The 14494-nt window shown below is 45.1% G+C and overlaps 1 protein-coding gene across 3 annotated transcripts in view; it reads left to right on the forward strand.

Annotated features, from left to right (window-relative positions):
- The first annotated feature begins 1329 nt into the window (after positions 1-1329).
- Positions 1330-14494, forward strand: part of SBNO1 (strawberry notch homolog 1) — a 35890-nt gene continuing 22725 nt past the window's right edge. Inside the window, exons 1-7 of one of the 3 annotated variants that reach the window (XM_035564983.2) lie at positions 1330-1505; positions 7573-7706; positions 8300-8404; positions 9152-9461; positions 11620-11720; positions 12807-12903; positions 14002-14162. In XM_035564983.2, coding sequence (XP_035420876.1) covers positions 7575-7706; positions 8300-8404; positions 9152-9461; positions 11620-11720; positions 12807-12903; positions 14002-14162 — 906 coding nt within the window. In that variant the 5' untranslated portion in view covers positions 1330-1505; positions 7573-7574. Of the gene's footprint in view, positions 1506-2223; positions 2397-7572; positions 7707-8299; positions 8405-9151; positions 9462-11619; positions 11721-12806; positions 12904-14001; positions 14163-14494 lie in introns of those variants that run through there. The other 2 variants (XM_035564982.2, XM_035564984.2) reach the window with 2 other exon arrangements.

The raw sequence follows: 14494 nt of genomic DNA on the forward strand, positions 1-14494 counted from the left end.
CTTGTTTTTTGTGTAATAAAAAGAAGGGGGTGGACTTGGGTAAAATTGAATGAGCAGTCCTTAACATTTTAAGCAGATTTCATGACCACCCACGCTTTATGCCTGCTTCAACTTTGTCAAAATCCTTCGAAATGGCTGCATTCTTACACAACTGGGTAAACCTTTTGACGGAAGACTTCCTTTTAGCAAAAAATCGAGTCTGAGGGCTTTCAGTGGCACAAAGCTCTTTCCAGATGTGGAGCCAGCCTGTGCAGCCGGCGGGGTCTCAAGCAGCCAGGTCTTCGCGGCAGCCGTTTCCACACCCTGCGGCACACCCGTCAGGGCCGAGCCGTGGGGGGGCACGGCCGGGGGGCGCCCCCAGGCCGACCTCGTCCGCATTCTCCACAGGGGGCCGGGCAGCTCCTGTCAGGGAGCGGCGGGAACGGGGCGATCCCCGCCGCGGGGGGGCGCAGGAGCGTGCCCAGGCCCCGCGGACCCCCGGACGGCCCCGCAGACCCCCGGACAGCCCCGCGGGTCGCGGCGGGCCGGGGCCGACCCCCCCGCGGCTCCTCAGCACCGGCCCCGCTCCGCCGCCTCAGCACTGCGCATGCGCCTGAGCACAGCGCCCCCCCCCCCGGCGGCGCCTCAGCAGCGCGCATGCGCACAAGCACAGTTCCCTGTCGCCTCAGCAGCGCGCATGCGCGCGAGCACCACCCTCGCCCTGCCGCCGCACATGCGCACTGCTCCCACCCCGCCGCGCTGCCCCGGGCCCCCTTTTTTTTTTCCTTCCCATGATGCCCCGCGGGAGGCGGGTCTCGCGAGAGCGCCGCTTCTCGCGTCCCCGCCGCGGCCGCCATCTTGGAGGCGCCGGGATCACGTGACCGCCTGCAGCCGCTCGCCTCCGCCTTCCCCTCCCCCACCCCCGGGAACCGGGCCCGGCCCGGCCCCTCCCGGCTCCGGCCGCCGCCCCGGGGCTGGGCCCGGCGCTTTTTTGAGAACGCGGGAGCCGCTCGCCGGTTTTTTTATTACCATTTTTTTAATTTTTATTTTTATTCCCCCCCCCCTCCCCCGGGGGCCGGCTGCCTTCCCCCGCCGCCCGGGCGGGGCGGGAAGAGGAGCGGCGCGTCACGTGATGGCCGAGCGCGAGCCGGAGCGCGCCAAAACGCCCGGCGGGGGCGGGGGGAGGGGCGCGAGGCGGCGGCGCCAGGCGGTCACGTGACGCGCGCGCGGCCTTGGAGGGGGGCGAGGAGGAGGAGGAGGAGGAGGGGGGAAGCGGGTCACGTGCTCGCCGCGCGCGCGCCAGCGGCGGGCAGCGCCTGGCGTCACGTGGGGGCGGCGCGCGGAGGCGGTCACGTGGGGCGGCGCGGCGGGCGGCCCTCCCCCCCCTCCCCCTCCCCTCCGGCCTCCCCTCCCCTGTGAGAGGGGAGGGAGGGCCAAGATGGCGGCCGGCAGTTAGAGAGCGGCGGGGCCGGCGGCGGGCACTGCGGGGAGCGGCCGCGGCGGGACCGGGAGCGAGACGCGAGCGAGTGAGTGAGCCCCGCGCCGCTCCCCGCGGCCGCCCAGGGGCGCTCCCTGCGCGCAGGGGCCTCCCCCGGGGCTCCCTCAGCGCCTCAGCGGGGCCCGGGGGGGCTCCGGGGGGAAGGGGCCGGGGGTGGCGGCGGGCCCCGGGCCTGCCTCGGCGCCTGGGCGCGGGCCGGGCCTCGCCGGGGGGCGGTTGGGAGCGGGGCGGGGGCCGGGTTGGGCCGCGGGAGGGCGGGCGGGCGGCGGAGCCCCCGGAGGCTGTGAGGAGCGGGGCGGTGCGGGGGCGGGCGGCCTCCCTTCGGCCCCCGGTCTCTGCCTTCGGTCCCCGGCCTCTCCCCTCGGCCCCGGCCTCCCCGCCGCGGCTCCCCCCGGCCCTTTGTGCTCGGCCCCCGCCGTTCGCCTCAGGGCTGCGGGGCCGCCGTGCTGCCCGCGGAGGGGATTCCCGGTGCCCCGCGGTGCCGCCCTGCGCCCTTTCCCCTCTTCTCAGGCTCCTCGGAGCGGCGGCGGCGGGGTGGGGGCCGCGCACCGAGGCAGCTCCCGGTACCGGCATTACGCAGCCGAAGCAGCCGCCGGTACCGGGGTTACGCAGCCGCTCCGGGCCCAACCCGGAAGTTTTTGTCCGCCCCACGTGGCGGCGGCTCCCCCCCGGCTCCCCCCGGCCGCCTGCGGGGCCGCCTCGCCTCGCCTCGCCCCCGGGTTGCCACGGGGAGCGCTCCCCGCGTCCCTGACGGGCCGAGGGAGAGGAGGCCTCGCTGGGCTCCCTCTCGTTCGTCCCGCTGTTATTTTTAGCCGGCCGGGTTCCGCGCTTTGTTGGAGGGGAGAAACGAGGAGTACGGCGCTTTTTCTCTAGGTGCTTGCGCCGTGGTTCTTGGTCTTTGGTGCCCGCTGAAGGTTAGGTTAGTACCTTACGCGTAAAAAGCAGTTAAATTAATCTGTTAGATTATTAGCGTGAATAAACGACGATTTCTTACACAGAAACACAAAACCTCTAGTTAAGAATTAACTCAGCGATAGACTGTTTGCCTTTGAAGTACATAAATCGTCTGGATTAAAGTAGCGAGTAAAAATGCCTGGATATTTTGCTAGTTTCTTAAACTGAAGGACTTGAATTGATGATGATGTCAAGCAAATAATTTACTACGGTAGGAGTTGTGTAACAGCCTGACATTCGGATTCTTTTCTGTTATCTTTCTTGCTGGTGCGCTGTTATATTTGAAAGTGATCTTAGTCTTTAAAAATAAAATGTGGGCAGTTTGTCTTACTGTTCAGACAAGTTCTTTGGTGTCAGAACTGGTTGATAGCTGCTCTAGGAGCTTGCGCCTTGGGTTACACCTGGAACTGACTCCCACAGCAAAACTGAGGAAGGGTTCTGGTGTTCAGGTGCTGTGATCATCTCTTCTGGGTTTTTATTTCTTAAAAACCTTCCCTGTCAGTTAACTTAACCTCCATACATCAGCTCTGAAAGCTGATTTCACACCAAATTGTTGCATTGTTCAGCCTTCTAATATTAAGGAAAAAAACTGGATTTCCCATCTTCATTCTGTACGTCCTGCCTGGTGTAAAATTCATAAAGCAGTTGGGAGAGAGCTTTAGGGCAGGGTTGAATCCCACGGTGTGGTATCCCGAGCTGTGCCTCGTGTCCTCCTAAGCTTCTCTTTGGAGAGAGAAGTAGTGTTTGAAGAACTGGTAGGGTATTTACAGGGCTGGACTGATTTTCACAGAAATCTAGAGATAACTTTGTACATTTACCTGCAACATTAACCAGTAGCCCTGAGGTTGAAGCGTGTAAGGATGGGTGAGTGGGGTAATTAGCCTTGTACTCCTTGATTGGGTAGTGACTGGAAAGGAACAGAAGGGCTTGGGTTTGAGCTCAGGTTTTTTGTTTCTGTTGTTGTTACCCAGGCTACTTTCTAGAGGCAAAAAGCTGGGATGAGCAGAACCCACGTGGATATCCAGCGAACCCCGCTGAGTGGGACTGGGAATTAACAGCCCTCACACGCCTCTTGTGCGAGGCTGCCGAGGGGATTGTGAAATGTTTCTGCTGCCAGTAGTGCACAGGTCAGGCAGTGGGGGACTGGGGGACACATCTGCCTTTCTGGGCTGCTTCACGATTTGCATGATACCTCACATGGCTTCTAATATAGCTTAAGTGACGTGTGTTCCTCTGAAAGCTCCTCCTAATAAAAGGAGAACTAGTTGCTTAGCTGTGGTAGTGTCGCAGGCTGAGCATTAAAACCGAGTTTGCAGGTTGGGCATGCCGGAGGCCGGTTGTCTGAAGGGTTTAGCAATAGCTTCCCTAGTTGATTGTGATGTTAACTTCAGGCTAAGTTGTGATACTGTAGTTCTGTGCCTTTTATAGGTTCTTACCCTATGGAGTGTTACAATGTGTAACTGACAGATTTAGGAGTGAAACCTTTTCATGGTTTCAGATTCTACCCTACTCTTCTTGGGGGACATGGAGAGCAGGTTGCTTACCATGTGTTTTAGCTTTTTTTTTTTGTTTTCTGTCTTTCTAACAAAGCTAAAATGGAGGGAGGGAGAGAGCCAGGTTGGCATGGATACACGTTGTAATATTAAACATGGCATTCTGGTTTTGTTTCTTTAAATCAGAAATTATTTACATAATGCACAGTGGTAGGGAAACTGTCGTTTTGTCAAAGTTTCAGGCCGTGTTCTTCAGCAGTATAGCACCTTACAAAAATGTTTGGTATATTTTCCTAGGCCTTCTTGAAATGGCAGCAGGCTGTATTCTTTTTTAATGCAAAGAATAGCTGGGATACTACCGTTGAAATTTTATATATCCATATTTTTAGTTTTATCTAACAGGTTGGTTCTTGCTCTGTGACACTGGACAGCCTGACTAAACATAGACAACCTTGTCTGCAAGATTCTGCATGCTCAGAACGGCTCTTCGACTGGTGAAATGCTCAGGGAACAGCTTGTAATATTCACAACTTTTTGTTATAAATATTTTCTTTTGGAGTTTTTTAAGATGTGGCAAACAGGTCCTTATATAGTATTGCCAAAGCTGAGCTGCAGAGCCTGATAAAGTTGCTTTCACTTATGTTAACTAGGAAGCCTCCTACCTTGCAAGATTATGGGGCTGTTTCAGCCTGATAACATTTTAGGCTTGACTAGTGTATGTCACAAAAAATAAAATAAGCTATCAAGATGCAGCTTTTCCTATATATATTTTTTTAACCTTCTCTTCCTTACTAATCTAAAGCTACATGGGAGAAAAGGGGGGGGGGTGGCAGCGCGGTGGCACTTGGAAGGTTCACAAAATCTAAAACTGGTGCCAAGTATTCAGGGCTTTTAATGTAAAAATTCTAGAAGTTCAGAATTCCTTTTGTTCTAGTTTCAAACAATGCAGCTTTGTTCCTACCATCCAGAAACAAAATAAATGAAACTAGTTAGTCAAACTTTCATTGTCCAAGCTGTCTGACAGACGAGTAAACAATTGCTGTTGTTTCTCCTAACGGTTGCTAACAGTCCAGCCAAAGCTAATTTTTAAGACTGTTAAAATAGGAGTTAGCATGGGAGGAATACAGCTGGGGGATTTCTCGTATGAAGACAGCTCTGGTAGGAAAGTGGGGGTTCGGAGCTGACCGTATGCACTCTGGAATTCTAGGAATTGCTATGCTAGTTTTCACTGCTGCTCATCTCGCAGAAACTTTGAAGCAAGCAATTAACAAATTACTTCTGTGACCGATTTTCGGAACTCAGACTGATTCAAATATCCAAGCCATTGTGTTTTTAAGGGTTAAAAAGGAAGTGTTCAGGGCAATTGTTATGTTAAACTTGACCTTAAACAGACTTGATAGGTTGTGGCACCATTTTAGAGTGGTTGGGGAAGGTGCGTTTGTGTGTGTGGTGCTGTTATTTTTCCTAGCCTTCGGTTTGAGCCTTACTTTCATGGGAAGTCCTTGCCTCGTATTGCAATACTAGACTAGAAGTTATCTTAAAGAGAACTAGGACAAAAGAATACTGAAGTAAACAGCTCCAAGCTTCTGTTTTCCTATGCCCCTGTTCTGTAAAGAGGGGCATATGTATCTCTCTGGTATGGCTCTAGCCATACCTCCTTCTAGAGAGGGCTCGAGGAAAGCTACGTGCAGGCTGAACAGTGACCTAACTGTCGCTCTTTTTGTACGTTTAGATGTTCTTGTTTGACTGTGTTGAGCAAAGGTGTTTGTGCTGTACAGAAGAGTGCCTTCCCCTTCCCAAATGAATGCTGCAAAGTTACAATTGTGAAGTGTTTCAGGGCCGCCAGTTTGAAGGGGTGACCAGTGTTAATTCCCCCCACTGTACAAACTCACCTGCAATGGCTGAAGTTCCGAACACCAAAAGGATCGAGAAGCCAAAACTTCATTTTGCAGGCTTCATCTTTCTCCTCCCACCAGTTTATAATCAGGGAACAGTGCTGTAAGCCTTTAAACAAAATGATCGGTCAGTGTTTTAGTCTGATGAAAATTAGATTTATCCTTCCCATTTCAATGGTTGTATGCATTTATAGACCCCTTTTCTGAGATAGGGGGCTTAATATTTCTGAAAGGTAAAGCCAGCAGTCTGCTCTTACTCGCTTTTATTGACCCATTCAGGACTCCAGGAGATGGACTCGTGGGAGGTGACGTCCTCTGAAGGAGCTGACACGTAACTTGTCTGCTCGCTATCTTCAGATCTGCCGTGCCAATAAACTACAAAGTAGGCCGTTCTGCCAACTTAGCTGATCACCTCAAGTGCCTTATTTTTCTTAGGGAAAAAAGGTCAGAGTGTAGTTCTGACATAGCAAATGGCCGTTAATGGGATCGCGTTGGGTTAGTAGGAGCTCCACCGATTTTGTTGCTTTGGTATTCTTCTGGACAGAACAGTCTTTGAGGCTTAAAAGTACATCTTCCCCTTTGTCCCTGTACCATATGTCCACTCCTTCAGCTGCGGTGCCACCGTCTGAGAGTTGGTCCACTAGAAGAAGGTCTCTCCCTATTATTGGGCATACTAGAGCTAGGAAGAACAAGAATTAAATGCCCGAGGCTTTATTTACTACAAGAATTACCTGTTCTGCCAAACGTGCTAGGTAATGTGTGTGACCGACCAGCTGGCTGTGGCTTAGTGTACCCGTAGAGAAGGATAAGCGACTGAATGCTGCTTCATCTGTGAATGTGTTTGAAATGGCAAATGTTTTTGTGTTCTTATCTGCTTCAAAGTATGCGTTCAGCTTTGTTAGTTTTCTGTTTTGTTACCAGTGGGTGGTGGTGATGGTGCGGAAAGCAAGTGAGATGAATTTCTGCTTAAGGTGTATTTCGGAATATGTAAGCAACAGCTGAGGTAACGAGTGAAGTTCAGTTTTTCTCTTAGGACTTCCTTAGGAGAGCAAAACACATCTGTCTTGAACAGCATTTGGCTTTTTCAGAAGTTTATACGCTGCCTAGCATAGCTTTTTGGAATTAATTTTGCTTGTCCTACACGTGAAGGAGCCTGTGACCTGATGCTGGTGTCCTATTTAATGTGTAGCTAACGTACTGCTATATGGAACATTTGTTCTTTCCCCTATGCAGAACAAAATTTCTCCCATGAATGAATTACTACCTAATGAAACGGTACGCAAGAAATAAAAGCTTCCCTTACAAGCTTTTTATCGCTAAGTTGTTGTTACAAGATAAACTAAATGAATTTTAATTGTGCTTCCCTCATGCGGTGTGCTTTACTGACAGACGCATCATTAGTGTAATAGTCTCGCCACTTCTGCCACTTGATATTTCTTGTCGTGCTTAAAAATGTAGTGTGATGAAGACTAAAAAGGCCATCTTTTTTCTGTAAGTTAATGAGCGTCATGGCATTCTGCGTAGCAAACTTTTTTCCTACCTACTTCTAAGTTTGGGCATGTTGAGAAGATTTGTAGAATATTTTTTTGAAATGAACAAAAGAGCCGGAGCAAATACAGAAAGTGAAACTATGTATGCAGGTGACTGCACTGCATGTGTTCTTAAGTCTAGGGAAGGAAACTTTAAATGTGTGTGCACATGCCCAGTAAGTCACAATTAAATGTAACTTGCGTTTATGATCTTAATTTTTTAGAGATGGTGGAGCCAGGACAAGATCTGTTGCTTGCTGCTTTGAGTGAGAGTGGAATCAGTCCAAATGATCTATTTGATATTGACTCTCCGGACGTGGTTCTTGCAAATCCAGCTCCAACTCCAGCTGTTCAGCAGGTTAAAACAAGAGCATTGTTGTTTGCTAGAGGACATAAGAGCTTGTACTTGATGTATTGGGAGAGGAGGGAGGGTCCATAGCAAATGTTCAAAGAATGTGGAATTTTCATAAATTTATTGCTTCATAGTGCTGAGATTGGAAAATGACTTGTTAATTCATTTTAAACTTTATACTAACGCAATCTGAAACACGCTATTTAGGTCAGTATAGTCATATATTTAACTTGCCTGGTTTCATTATGTTAAATGGGGAAGTACTGTCATGTGTCCATAGAGAACTCTGCATTACTGGAGTCGTCTTGCTCTCCCTTAAAATGTGCACACTCTTAATATCACTGGACTCTGGCTGCTTCCTATAAGATGTCAGTGACGTCACGAACCTAATAACGTTTTCTCTGCAGTTAACTAATGGTCTTCAACTTTTCTGGATGGAAATAACCACTTGATGACCTTTGTTTTCAGTGCAGCCTTTGTTAATAAGCTCAGTTAAGGACTTCCCTATTAACTTTCATTTTGTGGGTGGGTGTTCAGACTTGAATTTGATTTCCTGCTAATACCAGTACCTAGTGATTCTTTCTTTCTTCCCTCTGCAGTCAGTGCCACTTAGTGCATTAGAGCTAGGCTTGGAAACTGAGGCCACGGCTGCTGTGAAACAAGAACCAGAGACTGTATCGACTCCAGCCTTATTAAATGTTCGGGTAAGAACTTCAGGGTTTTGTATGTGTACGTTAGTGAAATGTCACAAAAGACGTGGGACCGTAACATGCCAGTTAGCCATCATCTCAGTATTGTGTATTTTGAGCCTGTGAAAGCTGAACAGACCCATGGGTTGATAGGATTTTCGTGACAAGGAGCACCAAAGAGGACGAGCAGCATGCAGAAAAACGTTTTGGGGTGTCCAATGTGCCTTTTACTTCCCCTGCATGCATATTCTGGCTATATGAAAGCTTTGGGAACTTGAATCCTGTACCTGAACTATGCATCACCTTTTGTGACTGCAGATAATTCTGAGCACCACAAGTGTGGTAGTTGCACCTGAAGGGAGAATATAAAAGGCAGACCTGCAGTGTGTCTGAAAGGTTGCACCAAGTACTTGAAGTAATTCAAGTTATTTACTTTCACAACTGTGGAGATAGTTTGTATGTTGGAAATTTTTTTCAGTTTAGAGTTTCTATACCCATGGAAGTTATGTTTTGTGCCTAGGTGTTTAATCCTTCATCCTATTTATTTACTTTCCCTTGCCTTTAAAAAAAATAAATGCAAAAACATGAACAGCAATATAGCGGTAGATGTTTTGAAAGACACTTTGTGCTCAGCCTGTTGTACCACAAGGCAATTCTTATTAACAGAGTTCGTAAATGGTGACTCTTGTGTTCTAGCTGAAAGGCTAATAGTCTGCTTTTTTCACTGCCGTCTGAAAAATCTCCCCGGTTCTTTGTTGGTAGCAACCACCATCCACCACAACCTTTGTGCTGAATCAAATAAATCAGCTTCCAACTTTGGGGACTACAATAGTGATGACAAAAACAACACCTGTTACAACCACAAGGCAGACTATTACTGTAGCAAAAATCATTCAGACCAGCACAACTACTCGACCCTCAGTTGCAGCACCAGCAGTACGGAATGCCTTGACCACTGCACCTTCGAAGGACCAGATTCAGCTGAAAGATCTTCTGAAGAATAATAGTCTTAATGAATTAATGAAATTGAAGCCACCTCCTAACATTGCCCAACCAGTAGCAACAGCAGCAAGTGAGTGTTCTTCTTTATTCATAATTACAGTATTTTGGATAAACGGTAAAATAATCTCGTGTGAAGATATTTGTGCATCTTATATTTTGGTTGATTTTTGGAATGTCACAGTAGAATGAAAGTGTGCAGAAACCTTATAAATTCTGTTCAGACTCTAATAGTGTTAGAATTTGGGGTGAAGTAATACAAAATAACAGGCTTTAAAAAAGTTATGCCTTCAGTTTACCATAAGGAATGAGGAAAATGATGTTTTAAAATGCAGCTGGCAAATTCGTAAAATTAATTTGTGGGCATTACTGAAGTTGATGGTGTAGCTTTCTTGAGCCTGTGTGAGTTCTTGTTCTGCTGTATGTTTGCTGTGGAACTATGACAGATGGCTTATTCCCTTGCATCTTCCAAAAAAGATCTGTAGTACTCCTATCATACGGTGTTTGTCTGAAGTATCTCCCAAGAAAGGAGAACCTTGGTAGTCCTGTATATTTCATGGGAAGCATCAGACCTGTTGTGTTTAAAAAAAAAAGTGCTGAAAACTTTTTGCTTCCATGTTACTGCTTAAAGACGGTGTTATGAGCCAGAAGTATTTTGTTACTGTGCTCTAAATCTTCACCTTGTGATACCTTTCATAGTCTTTTCTTGTATGCTATTTCTAACATGTAGTTAACTTACATGATTAGCTTAAAAGGGGAAAAACTGCATGCATATGTATTTTTAAATTGCAATTTGATGTCTAAAGTATTGCATGAAATGTACTGGTTTCATTTTTTTTGAGTTATTCTGCTTTTAGCATGAGGTAAGGTTGGGCTACTTGAGTTTGAAAATATCTCTATTGCTGCTTTTCCTGAGAGGTACACAGACTTCTTCTGTGTTACTATTTTATCATTGTCTCTGAAATAAATGATTTTTATAGGCAGAGTTGAAAGTACGCCTTTTTTTCATATGCAGGTAGAATGCGCTCTAAACGAAGCCAGCTGTTAGGATGGAAACAAGAATGTTCCTCCTTGCTCGTTGTTCTGAAGTGGTTAACAAAAATTGAACTTGAAAAACCAACTGAAGTTGAGGGGTGGGAGGCAGGAAAAGCAGTGAGGGAGAACAGGAAAGAGTTTTATAGGATCTCCGACTTAACTCTTTGTACTAAATGAAAGCTAACAGAAGCATGTAAATAATAAGGAATTATCAAGACCCAATAGGTGGTGTAGTGGCACAGCTGCAGAAAGTAGTTGAATATGCATCTCCTCAAGTAAGGAGACATGACTTTTAGAACCACATTTCTAGTCTTATTTATGTGCTTGTGGTTTTGGACCTTTTTCGTTATTATTCAAAAATAATTTAAAAAATTGGTAAGTACTTGTAGAAAACTCGGGGCAGAGAAGCTTGTGGAAGGAAGCGTGGTCTTTTCATACAACTCAGGCAGCAGAAGTTCTAGATTGTAAAAAAAAATAAATAAATTATACAGCCTCTCTGAGGCAAATGCTTTCTGTGCAATTGTTTTAATTGTTTTCTAGGGTCAGTTGCATGAAATCTAATATATGTATTGACTGTTGACCTCATGGAAGCTTGACAGCTCCTTTAATTGTTTTACATGTATCCTTGCATGAATTTCTTTTAATTCTGTACTGAGCCCTATTGCTAGTTGATTCCAAATGTGGGTGAGGACAGGCAAGTTAGTAAATCTCCATCTTGAAGGATCCTGTTATAAACTCTAAACAATTGAGACCAAAGTTGGTTTTCTTTTTTTTAGACGTAATTGTAGTTCCTAAGGTGGTAAATGCCACCAAACCAGGTATGTTCATTTCTGTTGAAACACGGGACTTTCTGGTTTGTTGTTAAACTCCAGAGGTTCACAAGGTGGAGTACTTCTAAACACTATGTCTAGATTTGGTGAAGGTCTCTTTTTTTTATTTTGAAACTAATGCACGCCTGTGTCAGATGTGATGGTATTGCATGGGAAATTTTAAGTAGTAGTGGGACTTAACTCCTTGTGTGCTCAGACACGTTATTTTTGGACACAAATATTGATAGCATTATGAAGCACCTGTGTCCTACTGAACAGTAGTGTCCTTCTCTGTTAATGAGCTGGAAGAGAAGTGTTGAAATCTGAGTCAGCGTTTAGAGGGAATTCCTGTAAAACACAGCGGGTGTTTTTTCTTTTTTTTTGTAGCTGATCTAAGCAATGGTGCAGTGAAGAAGGAGGCTTCCACAAAAGAGGTAGCAAGAATATGGATAAATGATATTAAAATGAGAAGTTTTTCACCTACTATGGTAAGTAGTACAAGTAGTTAATCTGCTAAATGAGTTTATATTTTATCGACCCCAGCCAACTGTGACTGGTTTCGGTGGTTCCTTGTATTTGCCTGTTGTGGTAGAATTGTACTGAGTGCATCTGTTTCTTCAAAAGGTTTGCTTCTCCACTGAGTACTTGGTTAGATGACCAAAACTAACAGCTGTGTAGACCAGGCAGCCTGCATACTAAATGGCAACTTCTTGAAGTTATCTTTAACAGGACCTCGCTGTGTGGACGCGAAAGGATGTGCTCCAGTTAAAGCTGATAAACACCTCACTTGCTGTGTGTTTTTACGACCTTTTTCTTTTAAAGTATCTCTGTGTAACTAGCAACAAGAAAACTAGGAGACTTTCTCTAGCATGACTGATGTTTTGGGTGGTTTGATTTAAGATATAAATAGAGTATCATTCAATAGCCTTAAATTTCAATAGATGTTTACAGCACCAGAACGTATTTTAGAGTTTCATCATCATCACTGATGGAATTGGGTTGAAGTTTGTGATGAGCAGTGCTCCTCAGTAACTGGCACAAAAAATTTCTTTGGGCAAATTTTGAAATATTAAATATTAATTGTGAAAGACTTCGAGTTGTTGTCTAGAGAGTGTTTTAAAATATTAGTATATTTACATTAACCAAAATCACAGTAAAAATGGATAACTGTCAAGTTTGGGAGAATACTGGATATAACTGTGGTTATTATCGTGACTGTTCCCTGAAGGTGTGAAATTGTGCAATGAATGTGCAACTAGAAGAGACTTCATGGGAGTACCTGAAAGTTAGGTTTTTAACTTGTTGCTTTCTTTAAGTCATAGCTTGGACTTAAAATGCTGTAGTAGTGATTCCCTCTGTAAGGGAGAGGAAGCTCCATGACGTTGTGTTTGAAGATTTCTTCAGAGCCTAAGAGATGTACGTTTCCTTCTGTAGTTTGCCCAGCTGCTCTATTACATGTGCTAAGAAAACAGTCAAGTGCAAGTTTATGTTCATTACGTTTCTCAGTTTAATTTTCAGGACATAGTCAAACAGCACATTATTAGTACTCTAAGGCAGATATTCCTCTATTCTAGAAAGTGCCAGCAGTGAAAGAGGAGGAGGAACCTGAGGAAGAAGATGAAGAAGAAATGGGCCATGCAGAAACTTACGCTGAGTATATGCCAATAAAATGTATGACCTAAAGCTTAATTGCATTAAAATGCTGAAATGTTTTGATATCTTTTAGTACCTATAGAAGAGTGAATAGCATACACCATAAGTCCTTTAGGTTTCTATCTGAATGAAGAAAAAATCTGAATTTATGGTGTTTTTTTCCTAGGATTTTTTTCTTCTATAGCACTTAGTTTTGGAAGGTAATATTCCTTTAATAGGAAAGGAGTTCATCAAGCAGTGCCTGTTTCATAAATAGAGTTGAACTGAAATCGGGTTTTTTACCTTTAAGTTTTCTGCCTCAGCAGAGGAATTTCTTATAAAAAGTTTGAGTGGTCGCTACTATCCTTAAAATCCATTTTGAGTCTTTCAGTGCGAAGTTTACCCTAAGTGCTTTCTTCCTGTATTGTTCCTGACTTTTATTTCTTAGAATTGCCTTTTTGTTCTTCTAAAAAGGAAGCAAATCTCTTACAGCTGTTAATTGCCATCTCCTCTCTTTTCTCCTTTCCCCTCTTTATTGTAATTAGGGACAAAAAAGCCTAATCTTATTTACTAGTTGCTTGATGGTCAGCTCTAAAAGTAAAGCAAAAAAAATTGTGTGGGGTTTGCAGCTAAATGGTTAATTTTTATTGTCAGAGATGATATCTGTCAGTAATTAAACCATGTCTGTTCTAAATCTTTTCTCTTCTTGTGCTACTTAAAAACAGCCCTGTATAAATAGTGAGAAGAATGTTGCTTTTGTGATTCTGACATTTGAGGCTGCCTCTATTTTTTGGAGAAGGCAAAGTTCAGGGCAGTTTCAAACATATCGAGTACATAAATATTTTTAATTTTCTATACAACGAGCTTTTATACAGCCTAATTAAAATTGGGGGAGGGTGGTTAAAAGAGAAACAGTTAAGAATTGCGGTTATGTAAACCCAGGTTGATGTATTCCTTTGTATGTGATAATTTAAAGCAACTTAGACTTGAGTAAACATTGAAGTGTATTTCTTGAGTTCAACCTTTGCAGTGGTCAACTGCAGTTTGTTTTAGTAAATAAACCAACCTTTTCTGTAGCAACAGATTTGTTTATGATGTTCTCATCCTCTTCCTTCCTCCCCTTACTTTTCCAACCAGTAAAAATTGGTCTACGTCATCCTGACCCGGTAGTGGAAACCAGCTCGTTATCCAGTGTAACTCCTCCTGATGTGTGGTACCAGACATCAATATCAGAAGAAACAATTGATAATGGCTGGTTGTCAGCTTTGCAACTTGAAGCGATCACTTATGCAGCCCAGGTATGCTAGATGTTACGTCTCTTTTGTGTGTTTTACTACTGTATTGAAAACTTCAGTGAGCACATGTCTGATACTGGCTATGCAGCGCTCTGTAAATCAGGAAGGTAGTGAAGGTTAGAGGACAACTAAAATGGTCGTAGGAAGAAGTTGCTTCCTGAAAAGATACTTAAAGGGTAGGCCTAAGGCTGGAGAAGAGGGAAGAATAAAAGGGGATGAAAATCAAGTTTTAATATAACATATATATATAATATAACATAATCAAGAAGGCAGTGGAACTGTTCATCAGATCCCACAAAAAGGGCACAAATGGGAGCTTGGTGAAACTGATAAGA

This window comes from Cygnus atratus, chromosome 17 (genome assembly GCF_013377495.2).
Source record: "Cygnus atratus isolate AKBS03 ecotype Queensland, Australia chromosome 17, CAtr_DNAZoo_HiC_assembly, whole genome shotgun sequence".
Classification (NCBI taxonomy): Eukaryota; Metazoa; Chordata; class Aves; order Anseriformes; family Anatidae; genus Cygnus; species Cygnus atratus.